At 38.0% G+C, this 16,693-nt stretch overlaps 1 protein-coding gene across 1 annotated transcript; it reads left to right on the top strand.

Moving 5' to 3' along the window:
* Positions 1-1,316: 1,316 nt before the first annotated feature.
* LOC137259628 (uncharacterized) lies at positions 1,317-13,964 on the top strand. Its single transcript, XM_067797241.1, has 5 exons — positions 1,317-1,614; positions 9,525-9,700; positions 10,504-10,589; positions 10,904-11,102; positions 13,851-13,964. The coding sequence occupies exons 1-5, from the start codon at positions 1,317-1,319 to the stop codon at positions 13,962-13,964; spliced, it is 873 nt and encodes a 290-aa protein (XP_067653342.1).
* Positions 13,965-16,693: the final 2,729 nt, after the last annotated feature.

The raw sequence follows: 16,693 nt of genomic DNA on the forward strand, positions 1-16,693 counted from the left end.
ACAGTGTGACCGGATATCCTCCGATGTCCCGGCACCCTGGTTGCTGTGCTGTAACCCGTAACAGTACGATCACGCAACTGTAGTACCCGGATGTACCGATCTTGGGCTGCAGTGGTAACAATTGTTAACATTTTGGTTGTCAGCGAGATTCAAGCCAGGATATCTCGTTCAGACTAACATTCAGACGCGTGGCAACCAAAACTGGTAAATCTCCAGTTTTCATTCTTTCAATGACATATTTTGTCATATTGTGACCCTTTGTTTTATTACAATGGTGAAAAGGGGTTTTAAAAATAGAAATCGCCCATGCGTTTCTTGTTTCGGGTAGTATATAGGTTTCTTTTGAAGCCAAGAAATGCTCAGCATTCAGACCCTTAAATATAACTCTATGTTATTGACAATACACTGTAATTATGAATTGTTCTTTTTGTATCCTGTTGCATACAAACTATAATCTTTTCACCATTAAGATTACATTCCTTCTGAAGGAAAACTTATTCTTTCTTATGCTCAGTGATGACAACAAATACCATTGGATATATATCTGGATATATTTTTTGTCCAGAAATTTTCTATATAACCATTCTTTTACAGTGAGCAAAACTGTAACGAGTCTAATTTCGTGGCATTGATGCCAAACTCTGTGACGAACTGGCTTCCGTTCATTGATTAATGTAAAATGTGTAATCCATGTAACATTATGCTACACTTGAAATTAAACGTTTTTTTTAGTAAAGTGAGAATTCTAGTACTTTTTCTTGAGTTGAATCCCATTCGGGATTCGGAACCGCATCAACCGAGTTAGGCACCTAATCACCAGCATTGAAAATCAGCTGTCATAACCCGTTCAGCCACTGCGACTTCCACAAAAGCGATGTGGGACAGAGGTAGCCTAGACTGTGGACTTTATTTATCCCGAGACTGAAAGCAATGATTACACAATGCCATTTAGAAAGTGGTCAAATGCAATATATATACTTGCAATGTACTGATTCTAGTAGTGTTTCTCACTAAAGAAAGAGTAATCCCAAATATAACATATATTAATATGTTATAGCTGACCACTTTCTGAATGGCGTTTTGTAATAATAAATAATTCATATGTAATTCATAGAGCCGCTCCTTAAAGATAACGACAGAATCACTTTGTCAGTGATCGGTTGGGGAACTCATCCAATTAACGTGCCCACACAACCCACAATTAACACAACCCAGCCTGTAGTCAATACTAGCGTCATATCACCAATTAACACATATACTCTCCAGTTCTCTAGCAACAAGGAACTATTCCTTGAAACGCGCAGCACTGCACGAAGATGGCTGTGTGGGAATTTGTCCAGCTTGTTCTCACCGTCACCATGACTTACAGTTTGGCTTCACAGACATGTGGCAATCTGACATTTCACCGTCATGAAACTTTGGATGGACAACTTTTTAATGACACCTTCATCACTGAACGCAATGGTTCTGACAAAGCCACATGTTTTGGGAGGTGTTTGGGTGATCGTCAGTGCAACATGGTACTGCACAATCCAGCGTTTCAACGTTGCAGATTGTACTATTCTTCCGTCATCACTGGGGGTGAACAAGAGGCGGGCTGGCAATATTATACAGGTAAATATCTTACGCATTATGTCAGTCACTGACATTCGTTTAGTGACCGATAATCTTGGCTTGTTAATAAACATGATGCTCTAATATTCCTGGCAGTGAATATTTGAATTTGGATCCACTGATTAAAATCATGAGCATAGGTCATCGGGCATAATAACACAAGTTCATAATACACTCTTCACAAAATAAAAAAAGGATGGTCATACACGGAACTGACTTCAAAACCGCCTGTGATGACTGTTATCCTCATGAAATATGGACAAGATAGCAACGCACAGCTCCACAAAATTTCTTTGTTTTCCTCTGATCTACACGTCCTTGAATAACACCAAATGTACATTGATATTTGGGTTTTGCGTTTCTCTTTTTGAAGAATGTACATGACTTCAGTACCATTTGTGCTCTTGGTGAAATATCCTTACCTATATATGTGTATATTTAATATTTGAAAGGTTGTTCTTAGAAAAACAAAAACACAACAGTACTGGATTTAAAGGCAGAAAAGATAGAAGGGAACTATGGCAATATGCAAGTTGAATCCTTCCTTGACAGAAAAGAAAAAAGCACAATTGTCCTTTTTTCTCATGGTTCCTCAAGTATCATTCAGATTAGGGGTTGTTGATGTTGGTTTTATAATTCATACTACTTAATCAAAGTTCCTATAAATGTTTGCTTTGTCAAAGAAACAGAACAACGAGGTAGGTATTGAACAGTTTACATGTGTTGAAAAGTTGGTAAAATATTATTAACTGAGGTCATTGATGAGAGTAATTTTGATCCCCAGTTAGGTGATCTCTGTTCCTCTATTCATATGTGGAATGCAGAAACTCCAAGACCATCAACGCTAAAAAGGCAACAAGAATTGTTTCATCAACAGAGGTTCTGAAACACGATAAGTATAAACTGCTTAATGTGGTAAGAAAAGCAACATTTGAGAATCTGAATAGATTACAAAAACGCACAAAAACATGAGACCCCACTTCAAAAACATTTGTAAAACTTAACAAGATTGCTACAAATGCTCCATTACTCCACCAATACATGATGCAACACGTTTCAGAGACAGCTCAGCATTTTGACGACTTTAAAAAAAATACCAGAAATCGTGCAGTGGAAGAAAGTGTAACTCAATCCACATGGACTCGTTAAACCCAACATTTACAGAAGATGGCACCTCTATAGAAGATGAAAAATCATATGTTGATAAGCATATTGTTTACAAATGTATTGATTGTATTCATGACGATGATATTCTGCCATGTGACTAAAGATTAGGAGTTTTCATAAATATCTGAACATATATTAATTCTTTATCTAGTATTACTGTTCAGTAAGATACTCTTATCCGGCTCTTGGACAGATACCTGGTCAAGTGGCATTGTTATCCCACTACATAAATGTAGTAGATCTCACCCGAATAATTATAGGGGATCTCTCATCTAAATGTAACATCATTTTAGTTTCGATTCCAAACAGAAGACTGGATTACTATTTGGAACTTGGTGAGATCTGTGGAGAATATCAGGGTGGACTTAAACAGACCATTTGACTGTGGACAGTATATTTATTCTCCAGACAATCATTCAGAAGTATGTAACACGTAGAAATGGGAAGATATATATCGCATTTGTAGATTTTCCAATGATGAATAGGCTTAAGTACGTTCATTTGAAAATGGGATCCATGGTATTTTGTTTCAAGTTGATTAAGAGTATGTATACTAATGTCAAGGCCACTGTTACTGTTTCATAAGAAATTAACTGAATATTTTGATTCCCTGTGGGATTTGGCAAGGCTGTGTCCTTAGTCCTTTATTATGTTCTTTGTATATTGATGAGCTTATAAAATAATTTGATGATGGTACATTTATCACTGAAAATATGTTGATTTTTATTTTGAAAATATGTTTATTTCATTTATTTGCAAATACTTTGGTGTTGATACGGTTGTTATATTACAGCGTCACTTTAACAACCTCCATTTGTATTCCCATAAATGAGCCATACATGCATAAAATACTGATAAAAGTAAAATAATTGTTTATAAAATGGAAGGGACCCTTGCCCAAACAAGAAAATGGTTCTATAAAGGCATTTGAATGGAAACTGTCACTATTTATACATATCTTTGACTCATGATAACTCCCAAATTGATTTGGACTGGGTCATGTAAAACAATATCTGATTAAGCAAATAGGTCACTGTGGTCGATCTTGACATGTATATGACGATATGATACGTCACTCTCAGATGGATTATATATTTTTGATAAAAGGGTTGTTACAATTCTAACATATGGTGCACAGATATAGTTGTTTTAAAGAGAGAAAAAGTATGAAAATTGAAAGTCAAAATTGCGCGAATTTTTGCTTAAGACTAGTAGGAAATAAGGGCACCATTAAGCAAGGTTTATAATGTCAAATGTATTGAATACTGACAAAATGATTATTTAAAATGCATCAAAGTCGATATCCATATCAATGTTATCACGTTGTTATTTTCTGTTGGATTAAGGAAACGTCCAACATGGCCACGGCATGTCAGTCATTTTGTATTGTAGGTTGGCTATGGTATTGTTTGGATTTCACAAGATATAGGTGACACAAAATTGTTTTTATGTATGTTTACTGAAAGACCTAACAACTTCTCTTTGCATATTTCCCTAGATGTTCCTTCGCTGTTTTTCTATAAATCTCTGCTGACATGTGAAAAATATTTTTCATTGGACACATTGATCAAGATGTAGCCATCAGATTTCGCACCGATAATGAAATAGGGTTATCTTTCTTGGCTATTTACCACTTTCCAATTCATAGTCGAGAAGACATTATCATCAAATACCATGATGATTTATTCTTGTGTAATTTCCCCATCATGATTATGTCATACACGACAGGACGAGAGGAAAATCAGTCAGGACAAGTTACTTGTCCTTGGACTTTCTTTTTTTTTTTTAAAAAAAAAAAAAAAAAACACCCTAAAAACAAAACCGAACCCCTGGACTATGTACCATCTTGTACGATGGGTCCTATGGCCTATATAAGAAGAAAACCCCTTTCCTCCTTCAATTATTATCAATCACACGGCCATGAACAATTTTAAACAAATACTTGTATCCAAACTTGGTAAATTAGTTTAATTAATTCATTATCTAATTAACCAGTCAGATTAAGATATGTCGATTAATTCGGTTTCCTTTAAATAAGCAGTGATTAAATGTGAACCAATACTGTTGAATAAACCTTCATTGGTGATGATTGGAATTATTGATCCCTTGTGTTGGAAAAATGCAGTGAAGCAGGACTGAAGCTGGTCATGGTGCCTGAAGATCAGACTATTAAAGAGTAAAAGATGGCGGTATCTACAGTGAGCACAACGTGAAAACAAGATTCGAAGTTAATATGACAGCAACAGCTAGAAGATCTGAACAATGTCTTTAACGCAGTGTGTAAACACCTGACGCAAAATGTGAAAATAATTTCCACCTCAATTTGTTGAATATTAACGGAACTGAAATGTAATATGCTAAGCTATTGCAATGTTTCTGTCAAAAGTAACCTCATTTCTACCGTATCGGAAATCTAATATTTGGGGTCACTTAACATCAAAGAATATAGGATAAATGTGTAATATACATGTATAGAAATACTTGATATCATAATCTATATTCGACAGATGGTTCCTAGTATGGTGATCTACCTTCTGTTGATGGCGATCTATAGTCTGTTTTTATTTTGCATTGTCTAAATAGTGCTATTAGCTTTAACTTTCCATGCTAGTTTCAATTGAAATTGTGATATTCTAGTTGTTTTACTGTCCTTCGTTGACAGGTTTTTATAATGTATATATGCTCTTTTTCATTGTTGAATGTTCTCGTCACGATATGGCTGCGATATTGCCGATTTGACGTTAAATATTAACTCACTCACTCACTATATTCGACAGTATCCAAGAAAATCATTTTATTCTCCAAGGTATTTTAACATCAATGGTCATGTGGGTTGTTTTCATCATGGCCTAAGTAAACAGCTTTCACATTTTGGCTTTCTTTACCCCAAAACACGCCTGTAACACAAAGTTATAGATATAGCATTGCCCTCGGTCCGTCCATCATGCCAAACGTGAGTGAGGTTAGTCTTTCGCCGCGCTCAGCAATATTCCCGCCTTATGGCGACGGTCTGTAAATAATCGAGTCTCGACTAGACAATCCAGTGAACAACAGCATGAAAATCGATCTACGCGACTGGGAACCTATGACATGTGCCAACTGAGTCAGTGAGTCCGACCACCCGATCCCGATTGTCGCCTGTTACGATAAACTGAGTCGCCTTTAACAGCAAGCATGGTTTGCCGAAGGCCTATTCTACCCCAGACTTTCACAGGTCATCCAAATAGTAACCTCTCCAAACCCTACAGCCCTTAATCCCTACAGCCAATAACAAAGTTCATGTCCAGTGTCTGTTATCTGTTTCATACTTTGGACCTGCCCATACACTTAGAAATTACGTGAATGGTCTTAATGAGGAACAACAAAACTAAGTTTTGGGCTTGCGAGAATGATTTTAATGGATGATAACACAAATGTTTGTTTCTTTGTTTCAGTGTTATCTGTTCATGATGTCGAGCAACTGAATCCACAAAAAATGTCACTGCCAAGATCAAATATACCTGTGTAAAATAGAAACTCTAAGCGTAATTCACCATTTAATCACATGTGTTGTGTATTCTGTGATATTCATGTGAGGAGTTGGTGTAGTATCAAACATTAGTACACAGTACGATGGGTCATATGGTCTATATTCGAAGAAAACCCTTTTCTTCTTCAATCCCTATCAATGGCACGGCCATGAACAATGTTAGACAAATACTTATATCCAAACTTGCTAAATTAGTTTAATTAATTCATTATCTAATTAACTAGTCAGATTAAGATATGTTGATTAATACGGTTTCCTTTAAATAAGCAGTGATTAAATGTGAACCAATGCTGTTGAATAAACCTTCATTGGTGATGATTGGAAATATTGATCCCTTGTGTTGGATAAATGAAACTCTAAGCGTGGAACCAGATGCTCTATTGTATATCTAAATAGGTATAATTCAGTGTAAATAAAGTCTTCAACAGCTGCAAACTTGCTGAAGGGTGTTTAGCCTTATTAACTCAAACAATCACTCACAGGAATGTGGTGATTACTTGGTTCTCGCGGTTGTATAAAACATCTTATGGTAGAGGATTACTTGGTTCTCACGGCTGTATGAAACATCTTATGGTAGGGGACTACTTGGTTCTCGCAGTTGTATAAAACATCTTATGGTAGAGGATTACTGTGTTCTCGTGGTTGTATAAAGCATCTTATGGTAGAGGATTACTTGGTTCTCGCAGTTGTATATAACATCTTATGGTTACGGGATTACTTGGTTATTGCAGTCGTATAAAACATCTTATGGCAGAGGATTATTTCGATCTCGTGGTTGTATAAAACATCTTATGGTAGAGGATTACTTGGTTCTCGCGGTTGTATAAAACATCTTAAGGTAGGGGATTACTTGGTTCTTGCGATTGTATAAAACATCTTATGGTAGAGGATTACTGTCTTCTCGCGGTTGTATAAAACATCGTATGATAGAGGATTACTTGGTTTTCGCGGTTGTAACTTTCGGACTTTACATATTGGGGCTGAACACAGGGCTGTGTATGACACCATCTCGCACCAAAATTCAAGAACTCACAGCACCCAGAAATCCTTAAGCAGAAATGAAGGGACATGAAGTGTGCTGCCTTATATAAACTGATCAAATTTAAGTATATTACCTATAATTAAAATGCTGATGGCTCTAAATATTGCATAACTCTCACCCGTTAATTGTTTTTCATTCCTCCAGAGTTCCATTCATCAATATTACTTGTCAACCAGTTCAAATCAACCGTGACAAACTGAAGGTGTATGGATGATTTAAGTCTGTTTTAACAGTAGTGAGCTATCAATTACTTGTCTCGGAAATTCTTCTATTAAAACACACATCTATTCATCAGGAACTTTTTCGGTTCATAAAAGAGTAAGAGTCTGCATCGCTTACGGTAGAAATATTGGAATTGATTATCCAATTCGAAACACAATAGGCATAGTGTCAAATCGATTTTATTATTTCAATGCTTCACATATTATGTTGATTCCACTGGAGAGCCAGGCTTGGCAGTCTAGGAAACAATATTTCAGAGGAGATGGTTGAAAACACAAATGTCTGTCTGATTTGTCTGATTGAACGTAGGTTAGTGATGCAGTGAGTTGAATATGGGTTTGTTCAAGGAGAAGTTCATTAGCCTCTACATATAGGCTGTCTACTGGAGAGGTTCTAAAAGTTCCTAGACTGAACCAAAAACCTTGGTACAGTATGAACACAGTGACTATAACAGGGATTGAGGCAGGATTACTCACTGCAACATTGGCCAGGTAAAATGCCTTGGAAAAGGCAACCAGATCGGTCTAAAATGTTTTCTGCATCTGTGGAGGGTTGTAGAATATTCTGTTTCCCCTGACAGTGACATGTAAGTCCACTTAATGAAACACATCACATCAGTTAGTCACTTGATTGCTTAATCTAATATCGATTAAGCTTGCATACAGGCACTTGTGCGCTAAGTGATGGCGTAAATCCTCCTGGGAAGCACGCAGGATAGCCTGATGAACGCCGCACAGGACGGAAGCCCCACAGACAAGAGGCCGTCGTACAAAAGCTCTTTACACAAAAGCCTCAGACATCTCAGACAAAAGCCCCAGATAATATATACGAAAACAATTCAAATTTAACAAGATTTATATCATCTTAATGTGAAAATGCAACATAGCATTTGCAAGGAAATAACAAAAAAAAATTTTACAGTGTGTCCTACATTCTCAAGAAACTCTGGAACAGTTTTTACATTATCTTTCAGGTCCATACACAGGCTTTGCAGCCTCTTTGCTTTTTGGTCACGGATTATCTCTGGTCGTTCGACTTTTTTCCAGATACTGTTGAGTTTACAGTCTTCACATTGAACAGATACTTTTAACACCGAGCACTTAACTGAACTATGAGAAGACCATGTTATAAAACACGGGCTATAGCTGAAGATAGATCACCACACTAGGGACCATGGGGACTCGATGCGATGTTAACTTCTGACTTACTCACTCAGGCACTCTGTCTAAATGAACGCCTCACAGGACAAAATTTGTAGTCAATAATGATTGTTGTATATGATTTTGATATGGATTTACTTTTGATTGCTTATGCTCCAAGAAGGTATACTGCTTCATCGGTATATATTTGAATAAATGAATCTACTATGTATAACTGAAGCGAAGTTATATAACTTGTTTGGCGAAGTCTTCTATGGCGCTGTGATTCACTTGGAGTTGCGTATCGTGTGCCCAAGAGGAATATCGTTGCTGAAGTCAATGCTGCTATGTCGGTAAGCATCATGTGTGCGCCAGTTTTAGATAACAGGGAGGCCTGTATGAAATATTAAATATTTCCCAGAAAGGACATAACTGTTCTTTCAGGCTTGCTTAATGGCCTGGTCGTCTTGTGGAATGACACAGCATTAGAAATGCCCTTTCATTCCAAACCAGAAATAATGTCCTATAGATTCCAACTTGAACGTTAAGCTATAAGTTAATGGTAGTAACGGAAATCAGTCTGTACAAGATCTCACTGTACAGAAAAACAGGATTTACTACTGCTGTTTTAAGTCATTGTATAAGAGGGCATTGACTGTTGATAACATACCTGCCCGATAACCATGTGGTGTAGCTTAGTAAAAGCAGAAAAGTAAAAGCAGAAAAGTAGCATGATATTCCGTATTGGCAGGTCGGAATTGTCAACAGTTCATCCATGATGAGTCTGATGTGGAATCTGTGTTGTGTTTAGTTGCCTGCAGCGACTTCCGGGTCCTGAATGCACTCACGGTATTGACGAACCAGACCCACGTGGATGTCACCTGCTCCAACGGATTCTCCTACCTACCGACCCCGTCAGGCAAATGTTTCCATGACAAAGTACAGTTAGACGTAGGACGTTGCATGCAGACCCTGTGGATTGACCCGGTACAGTGACAACTGTTTGTAGGCAAAACACATGTTCATATATGGACCACTTCATGTCTGACGTGTGAACTTTCTGAGAGATACACCGATGGCTGATAAACGAACTTATAATTTAACTCAATTCGCTTTAAACCTCTGAACTAACTTCGTCATATGTCTAGAAACACATTTCTATGCATAACATTCCTCACACACATATCTTCATGTCTTACTATTAATGCGGCAAATGAAGATCAGAGTTCTAATTGGTCTTCAGAAATCGGTGATAAAAAAAATAAGAGGTAAAATTGAAACATTTCAGTTGTTTGGTTATTTTTCGTAAGCAATGTCCTGGCCAACCCCAGTCAGGAATTCAAAATGGACGGGGTGCCGACTGCATACTGTTCACACAAGGTCTTTAAACAAGTGTGATAATTCAGTGCCTCATCACCTGTATGGTTGCTATGTACCCCGTGCCTCCTCACTGTCCTCTGTACCACAGGTGTGAGCTTTCAGTAGACCTCTCCCTGCTCCCCTGTCTAGTTGTTATGTTACACACACCTGCTCACCGGCTTCTTTACCACAGTTGCGAGTATTCAGGAGGCCTCTCCCTGCTCCCCTGTCAAGTTGTTACGTTACACATACCTGCTTACTGTCTTCTTTACCACAGGTTCCGAGTATTCTCTCCCCGCTCACCTGCCTAGTTGTTATGTAACACACACCTGCTCACTGTTTTCTTTACCATAGATGCGAGTATTCAGGAAGCCTCTCCTTGTTCAGGTTGTTATGTAACACACACCTGCTTATTGTCTTCTTTACTACAGGTGCGACCTTTAAGGAGAACTCTCCCTGCTCCCCTGTCTAGTGGTGCGGAGATTATCGTGGAAGCAACCGCAAATGGAGTCGACATGTATGTATTTAAGAAGTGTACAATAATCAGCATTTTGTGTTGTTTGAATAAATTATATTTAATTGTCATCCAATTCAGGTCAGGCGCCAAACTTCGACAGCAACCAAGCTTAATTTAGAGGTGACAAACAGGATCAGGATCAGGCTAGCTGATTTGGCTGATGACTATTAATATATCTCGGTTGCATATACCCATGGTCATGATATCAGTCACTGGATGCCTATCGATTTCCAACTAAAAACCAATAACCAACGACACCTTGTTGTACCTTGTGTTAAGGTACGATATCTGGTGAATACAATCATCTTCTTCAGCTCTACAATATGGCTGCTGGGAAAGGATGACGACAAAGTGGTGTTTTACCTCGCTGTTCGGTGGTCGCCCTATGCCCTGGTCTACAACACTGCTGGAGCGTCGCTCACATGGGGATCTACTGTGGAGTCTTCGCGCCCTGTACTCACACCAAACACGAAGTCAGTCCTCTCCATCAAGATGACAGAGTCTCAGTTTGTGGTAGGTTTTGAAAGGAATTGTGAAAATACATACGTACAGGAGGTGGCCTGTACGAACGTCCCACAGGACAGACGCCCCTCAGACAAAAGCCACAGAGACAAAAAGCCCCATAGCAAACAAAAGCATATGAGACAGAAGCCCCATATTATGTTTTCTTAAGATGGTCTAAGTAGGAAGGGGGGCTTGATGTGCAGATTGGTCTTGAGGAATTGGTTATTAATTTAGACACTTATATATAGTTTTTTTCAAAGTGATCTTAAGGTGAAATGACTCAATAATATAGTTATATTGTTAGTGTTAACGCCGTCTTCTCATAGTTTCGTTCAATTAAGTGTTCAGTGTTAAAAAGAATCTGATCAATGTTAAGGCTGTAAACTCAACAGTATTTGGTAAATAGTCAAACGATCAAAAATGGCCCAAGAGACAAACAAGCAAAGAGGCTGCAAAACCTGTGTATGGACTTAAAAGAAAATGTAAAACCTATTCCAGAGCTTCTTGAGCATGACAAACTGTAAGATTGGGATAAGATGTGACAAGTGCTGTATTAACAAAATATTCTGAGATTTGATAGGGCTGTGCTGATTTGTTTGTGGTTTGATGTGACAAGTAGTGCTGCTCAGAAAATATGTTTAAATGCCCTGTTGAATTTTTATATTAAGATGAAAGTAAATCTTGTTAAATTTGAAGTACTGTCGTATATATTGTCTGGGACTTTTGTCTTAGATGTCTGATGCTTTTGTCCAAAAGGGTATTGTCCGACGGGCTTTAGTCTGTGAAAGTAAACATTTGAAGTACTGTCGTATATATTATCTGAGGCCTTTGTCTAAGATGTCTGAAGCCTTAGTGATGCTTGTGTCCAAAACAGCTTTTTGTTCAAGAGACATTTGTTTGTGAGGCCTCCGTTCTTTGGGGCTTTTGTCCGGCCATCGTGCAGGAGGTCCGCTGTAATATTCTTAGGAATTTAGTTAATGATGAGGATTGAATCTAGGTCATAGTGTTGAACCTAAGAACCTTTACACTGTGAACCCAGAAGCATACAACTCTATGATCCAATTTAGCGGCATTTAGAAGTTGTATATAAGAAGATTCATCCATAAGAGATCTTAGTCATAGAACTTTATGGATGGGAACTTTTTATTTATTGCACAGAATCTGAAAATGAGAGGTATATATACATAGTATGTTTTAACAAACAGCAGATTAGCATTAACAAGAACATATATTTGGGTAACAAGTGGCACATATTTGGGAGGGGCCAGTGGGTGACAAGGAAAATCAAATAAATGAGAATGGTGATGAAGCCACTGAACACGGGGATTAAGCTGTGACAGCAAGCTGATTGGGTGTATTTATAGATTGAGTGAATGTGTGGGTGTATGGGGGCTGAGTCTTGAACATTATAAGTTGTTCACTGGTCACGAGGGGAACATGGGTTGATGTACCCTCGATGTTTGTTTATGTTCCCTGAGCCCGAAGGGAAACCTCGAGGGTACCTCAACCCATGATCCCCGAGGGACCATTTCACCAACGTATTTGGCTTAATGAACACGTCAATGTTAATTTTGAACTGTTTGAAGCATGGATATCGGATCGTACACTGCAGCCAACCTGTGTGAATCAAACTATTCGAATCTTGCATCTTGCTGTTTTTTCCCGTATGTATTGTCTTAGGAATGTCGCTGTGATGTAATTCCCCTTCTTCATATTCACAGGACCGACATTTAAACGTTTTGTCAAAACTTATTATTGGAAAGCGCTTCAAAAGTTTTGGGGGCCATCGCTAGATTTTGTAGACGACACACACACACACACAAGAAAAAACAAAAAAAACAAAAAAAAACGTGATTTAATGTTATTCGAGACATAAAAAGTAACTACCATGAAGTACCGAATGAGGTGTTATTGGCAGCGGGTATATTTCAATACACCTCGCTTCTACACAGGGTGAGAAAAATAGAAGAGCGCTCAGCCAATCAGACAGCGACATTTATGTGTGAGGTAAAATAAATAGTAATGTATGTATAGCCGTGAGGAGGTAATATGAACGTCATGTAAATGGTCTATTACTATTCCTATTACGATTGTTCAATAGCCCTCTGATGATAGCGATCGCGATGATGGGGAAAGTAAGTGGTGTTTTTTGGTGGCGTGTTGTCCTGTGTATAATCACAATCAGGTGAAGTTAAGCAACGATGGGCGGGGTACAGTGCTCGGATGGGTGACCGGTAGCTTAACTCCTGAGACTGTTAGCGCTGTGAGCATTCACCTCGTGAGTGGAGTTTGCACATATTATTAATATTACTTTCAGGCTGCTGTCTAGTCGTCTAGCAACAGCTTGAGTCACTAGAAACGAACCCAGGTCTTCCTTGTAAAGAGGGAAGGCTTTATTTTCGTAGGATATTTATATACATCACATAGGTATGCAACTAGTGCTTGCTCAAGACGCTGGTATTTGTTTCCTTCGATCATTTGATGTCAATAGCAACGTCACTTCGTATTATCAACCCCAGCATTTTGGGGAGAATGCAGCCCTTCCTGCTACAATTATATGGCTCTCACACAGCTGACCCCAAGGTTTTCACACTCGGTCACAGGTGGGCTCGATCCTGATACTCCAACCTTGCTGAATCACTAGACTGGTGCTTTAGCCAGCTGGTCCACCGCGTCCACCGCATTGTCTCATTTTGCAGTTACCAAAGCACTTTATAAATTAATTATAATGAAACTTAATCGGTTCGTCTATTTCAGATATCTGATGGCAGCAGTACGTTCACAGTTTCCAGGAGGTTACCTCTCGAGGAGGCTGTCTCCCTGTACATTGACTTCACAGTCATCAAACAAGTGCAGATAAAGTATCCATAAGTTGAAACTTTAAGATGCAAATGCTACTTTGATGTCGATACATTGGGCATTATGACTAATCGCACATAAACAATGTGAGATTTTCTGATACCCCAGAGGATTATTTTGACAAGAAGATCAAATATCCATAACACACACACACACACACACACACTCTCTCTCTCTCTCTCTCTCTCTCCTCACACACACACACGCGCAAACACACGCACACACACACACACACTGTTGACCTTAATTTGGACAATATTGTTGTTTGTGACTTTAATTTTGATATTTTCAGAGACACAAGTTATAAAATTGATCAATTCCAATTGTTAACACCACTAAAGCAACAAGCCCAGATGATGTTGGTAGTAAATTTCTGAAAATGAATGCAAGACAGTTAGCAGTTCCTCTATCTGAAGTTTTTAATTCATCATTAAGGAATACAGTATTTCCTGATATCTGGAAGGAGGCAACAGTTGTTCCCACACACGAAAAGGCAATATAAATGAATGCTCTAACCATCGACCTGTTGCACTAACAAGCTGTGTAGCAAAGATTTTCGAAAATTGCATCTTTAAACATGTATTTAATTATTTTAGAGATAATGAAATTCTTACAAATTTACAATCCAGTTTTACTCCAGGCGAGTCAACGTTAAATCAATAAACGTACCTGTATGACTTTATATCAGGGGCAATAGGTAGTGGTAAGAAAATTAGGGCTGTATTATGTGACGTTGACATAATCAAGGCGTTTGACAAGGTTTGACAAAAGGTGTTACATAAAACTTTAGACGTTATGATATCGGAAATAGCTTGTTATCCAGACAATAGACATAGAAGGGTAGAATAGGCCTTCAGCAACCCATGCTTGCCATAAGAGGTGGCTATGCTTCTTGCAAGAAGCAACTAAAGGGATCGGATGGTCAGCCTCGCTGACTTGGTTGACACTTCATCGGTCCCCAGTTGTGCAGATCATGTTGTTGATCACTGGATTGTCTGGTCCAGACTCGATTATGTGCAGACCGCCGCCAAATAGCTGGAATATTGCTGGGTACGGCGTAAAACTAAACTCACTCACTCACCTAATAAACAGATTCTATTCATTTTTTTCGTAAAGTACATCTCAGTCCAAAAGGAACTTTAACAATGAAAGGTAGTGTTATCAACGACGTCAATAGCAATACACATTTGGGACTTACTTTACAGCACAATTGTTCTTGGACTTATCATGTTAACTGTATCACTAAAACGGTTGCACCCATGGTAAACTGTTGCACCCATGGTAACTAACAACGTATTTTGCCTATTTTCAAGCATTGTGCTTACATTTAGGACAAGTGTACCGACCAGCAAGCTCTAATACTGGAAAACCCTTGACGCACTCAGAACTATTTGTGGTGCTGTTTACGGTACGAGTCACTATGTACTCGTAGACGTATCCAAGAACTAACATTATTTTATCAAATGGTTAATGGTTTAATATATTTGAGTAATATTGTTCCTCCTAAGGTATCTAACACTACTAGCTACAATTTCCGAGACGGTTTGAAGCTTCAAACTATCGATTGTATAAGTTCAAGTTATGCCAGGTCATTTTATCCCAGATACGTTAAGATTGTGGAAGCTTTTGTCCATCGATCATAGACAGCTACTTTGGGTAGTTTTAAGAAACATATCAATGTGTCAGATAATAATAGTCACATTTACTTACACTTTAACTCTGGATCACGATTCTGTCGGATGATCCATTCACGCCTCAAGCTCGAACGATTTTTATCCTCAAATCTCACTTGTTCTTGTGGCTGTTGTTACGAAGATATAATTCACTATTTCTTATCATGCGTTAATTACACTGATGTAAGAAATACAATGCACTTCTATGTTCAAGGATATGACATCAAATCAATATTATACGGCTACTTTAATGGATCAACAGAAGATAATATTGAATTATTAAAATCTATTCATTGTTTCATTGTATTGTCAGGCAGATTTGTGTTGTAAGTCGTAAAAGCTTTACATTCCAACAGTAATTGCTCTAATGTTCTAAGCAGGTATAGTCAATGTTATTGATTGTTACAATTGTTAGCTATTGTTTGTTTGTTAATAGCATGCATGTCCATTCATGATTGATATATTATAAATTCACTAATCGTGTTACGCTGTTAGAAATAAATACGTTTAAACCATATCGTCCTTGTTGTTACAAGTGTTCTTTTTAATATAAATAACTGCATTTAGAGTCCCATTCATCGTGAAAAAGGCCCATCAACAAAGAGTAGAGCTTCACACAAAACATACCATGCATCACAATATCTATGAAACTATATTGATGAAACAAGAATCAAGTTTGAAACAGACAATAAAAAGTAAAAAAAAATCCTTTCCTTATCAATATGAAATCTCTCGCCAGTACAATTTTGACAATATCCTGAGAATATGTCCATGAAGTGTTATTAAAACATTGATGATAACAGGTGTTCGTGAAAGTGATGTTTCACGGCCTCTCTTCAGCACTACAGGTAAGATTGGTCCACTAGTTGTCATTATGATATGTGAGTGGCCATCTGGTGCAACTGTGGCATGGTGTCTCTGTGAGATAGCATAATGAAACCAGTATCAATAAAACAGATAATGCTTAAGACCCATCAAACGATCGCAACTCAGATATAGAAATAAATATACAGCCAACCATTGTAGATGAAATAATCCAAACATATATTATCAACAACAGGTGGAGTT

Source organism: Haliotis asinina, chromosome 13 (assembly GCF_037392515.1).
Source record: "Haliotis asinina isolate JCU_RB_2024 chromosome 13, JCU_Hal_asi_v2, whole genome shotgun sequence".
NCBI lineage: Eukaryota > Metazoa > Mollusca > Gastropoda > Lepetellida > Haliotidae > Haliotis > Haliotis asinina.

What these genes read in the sequence shown, in the direction of transcription:
- LOC137259628 (XM_067797241.1), top strand. Translation starts at nt 1,317, where the DNA reads ATGGCTGTGTGGGAATTTGTCCAGCTTGTTCTCACCGTCACCATGACT. An exon ending in GGGCTGGCAATATTATACAG is followed by an intron (nt 1,615 to 9,524) that starts GTAAATATCTTA and finishes TGTTGTGTTTAG; the next exon opens with TTGCCTGCAGCGACTTCCGG. An exon ending in ACCGCAAATGGAGTCGACAT is followed by an intron (nt 10,590 to 10,903) that starts GTATGTATTTAA and finishes CATCTTCTTCAG; the next exon opens with CTCTACAATATGGCTGCTGG.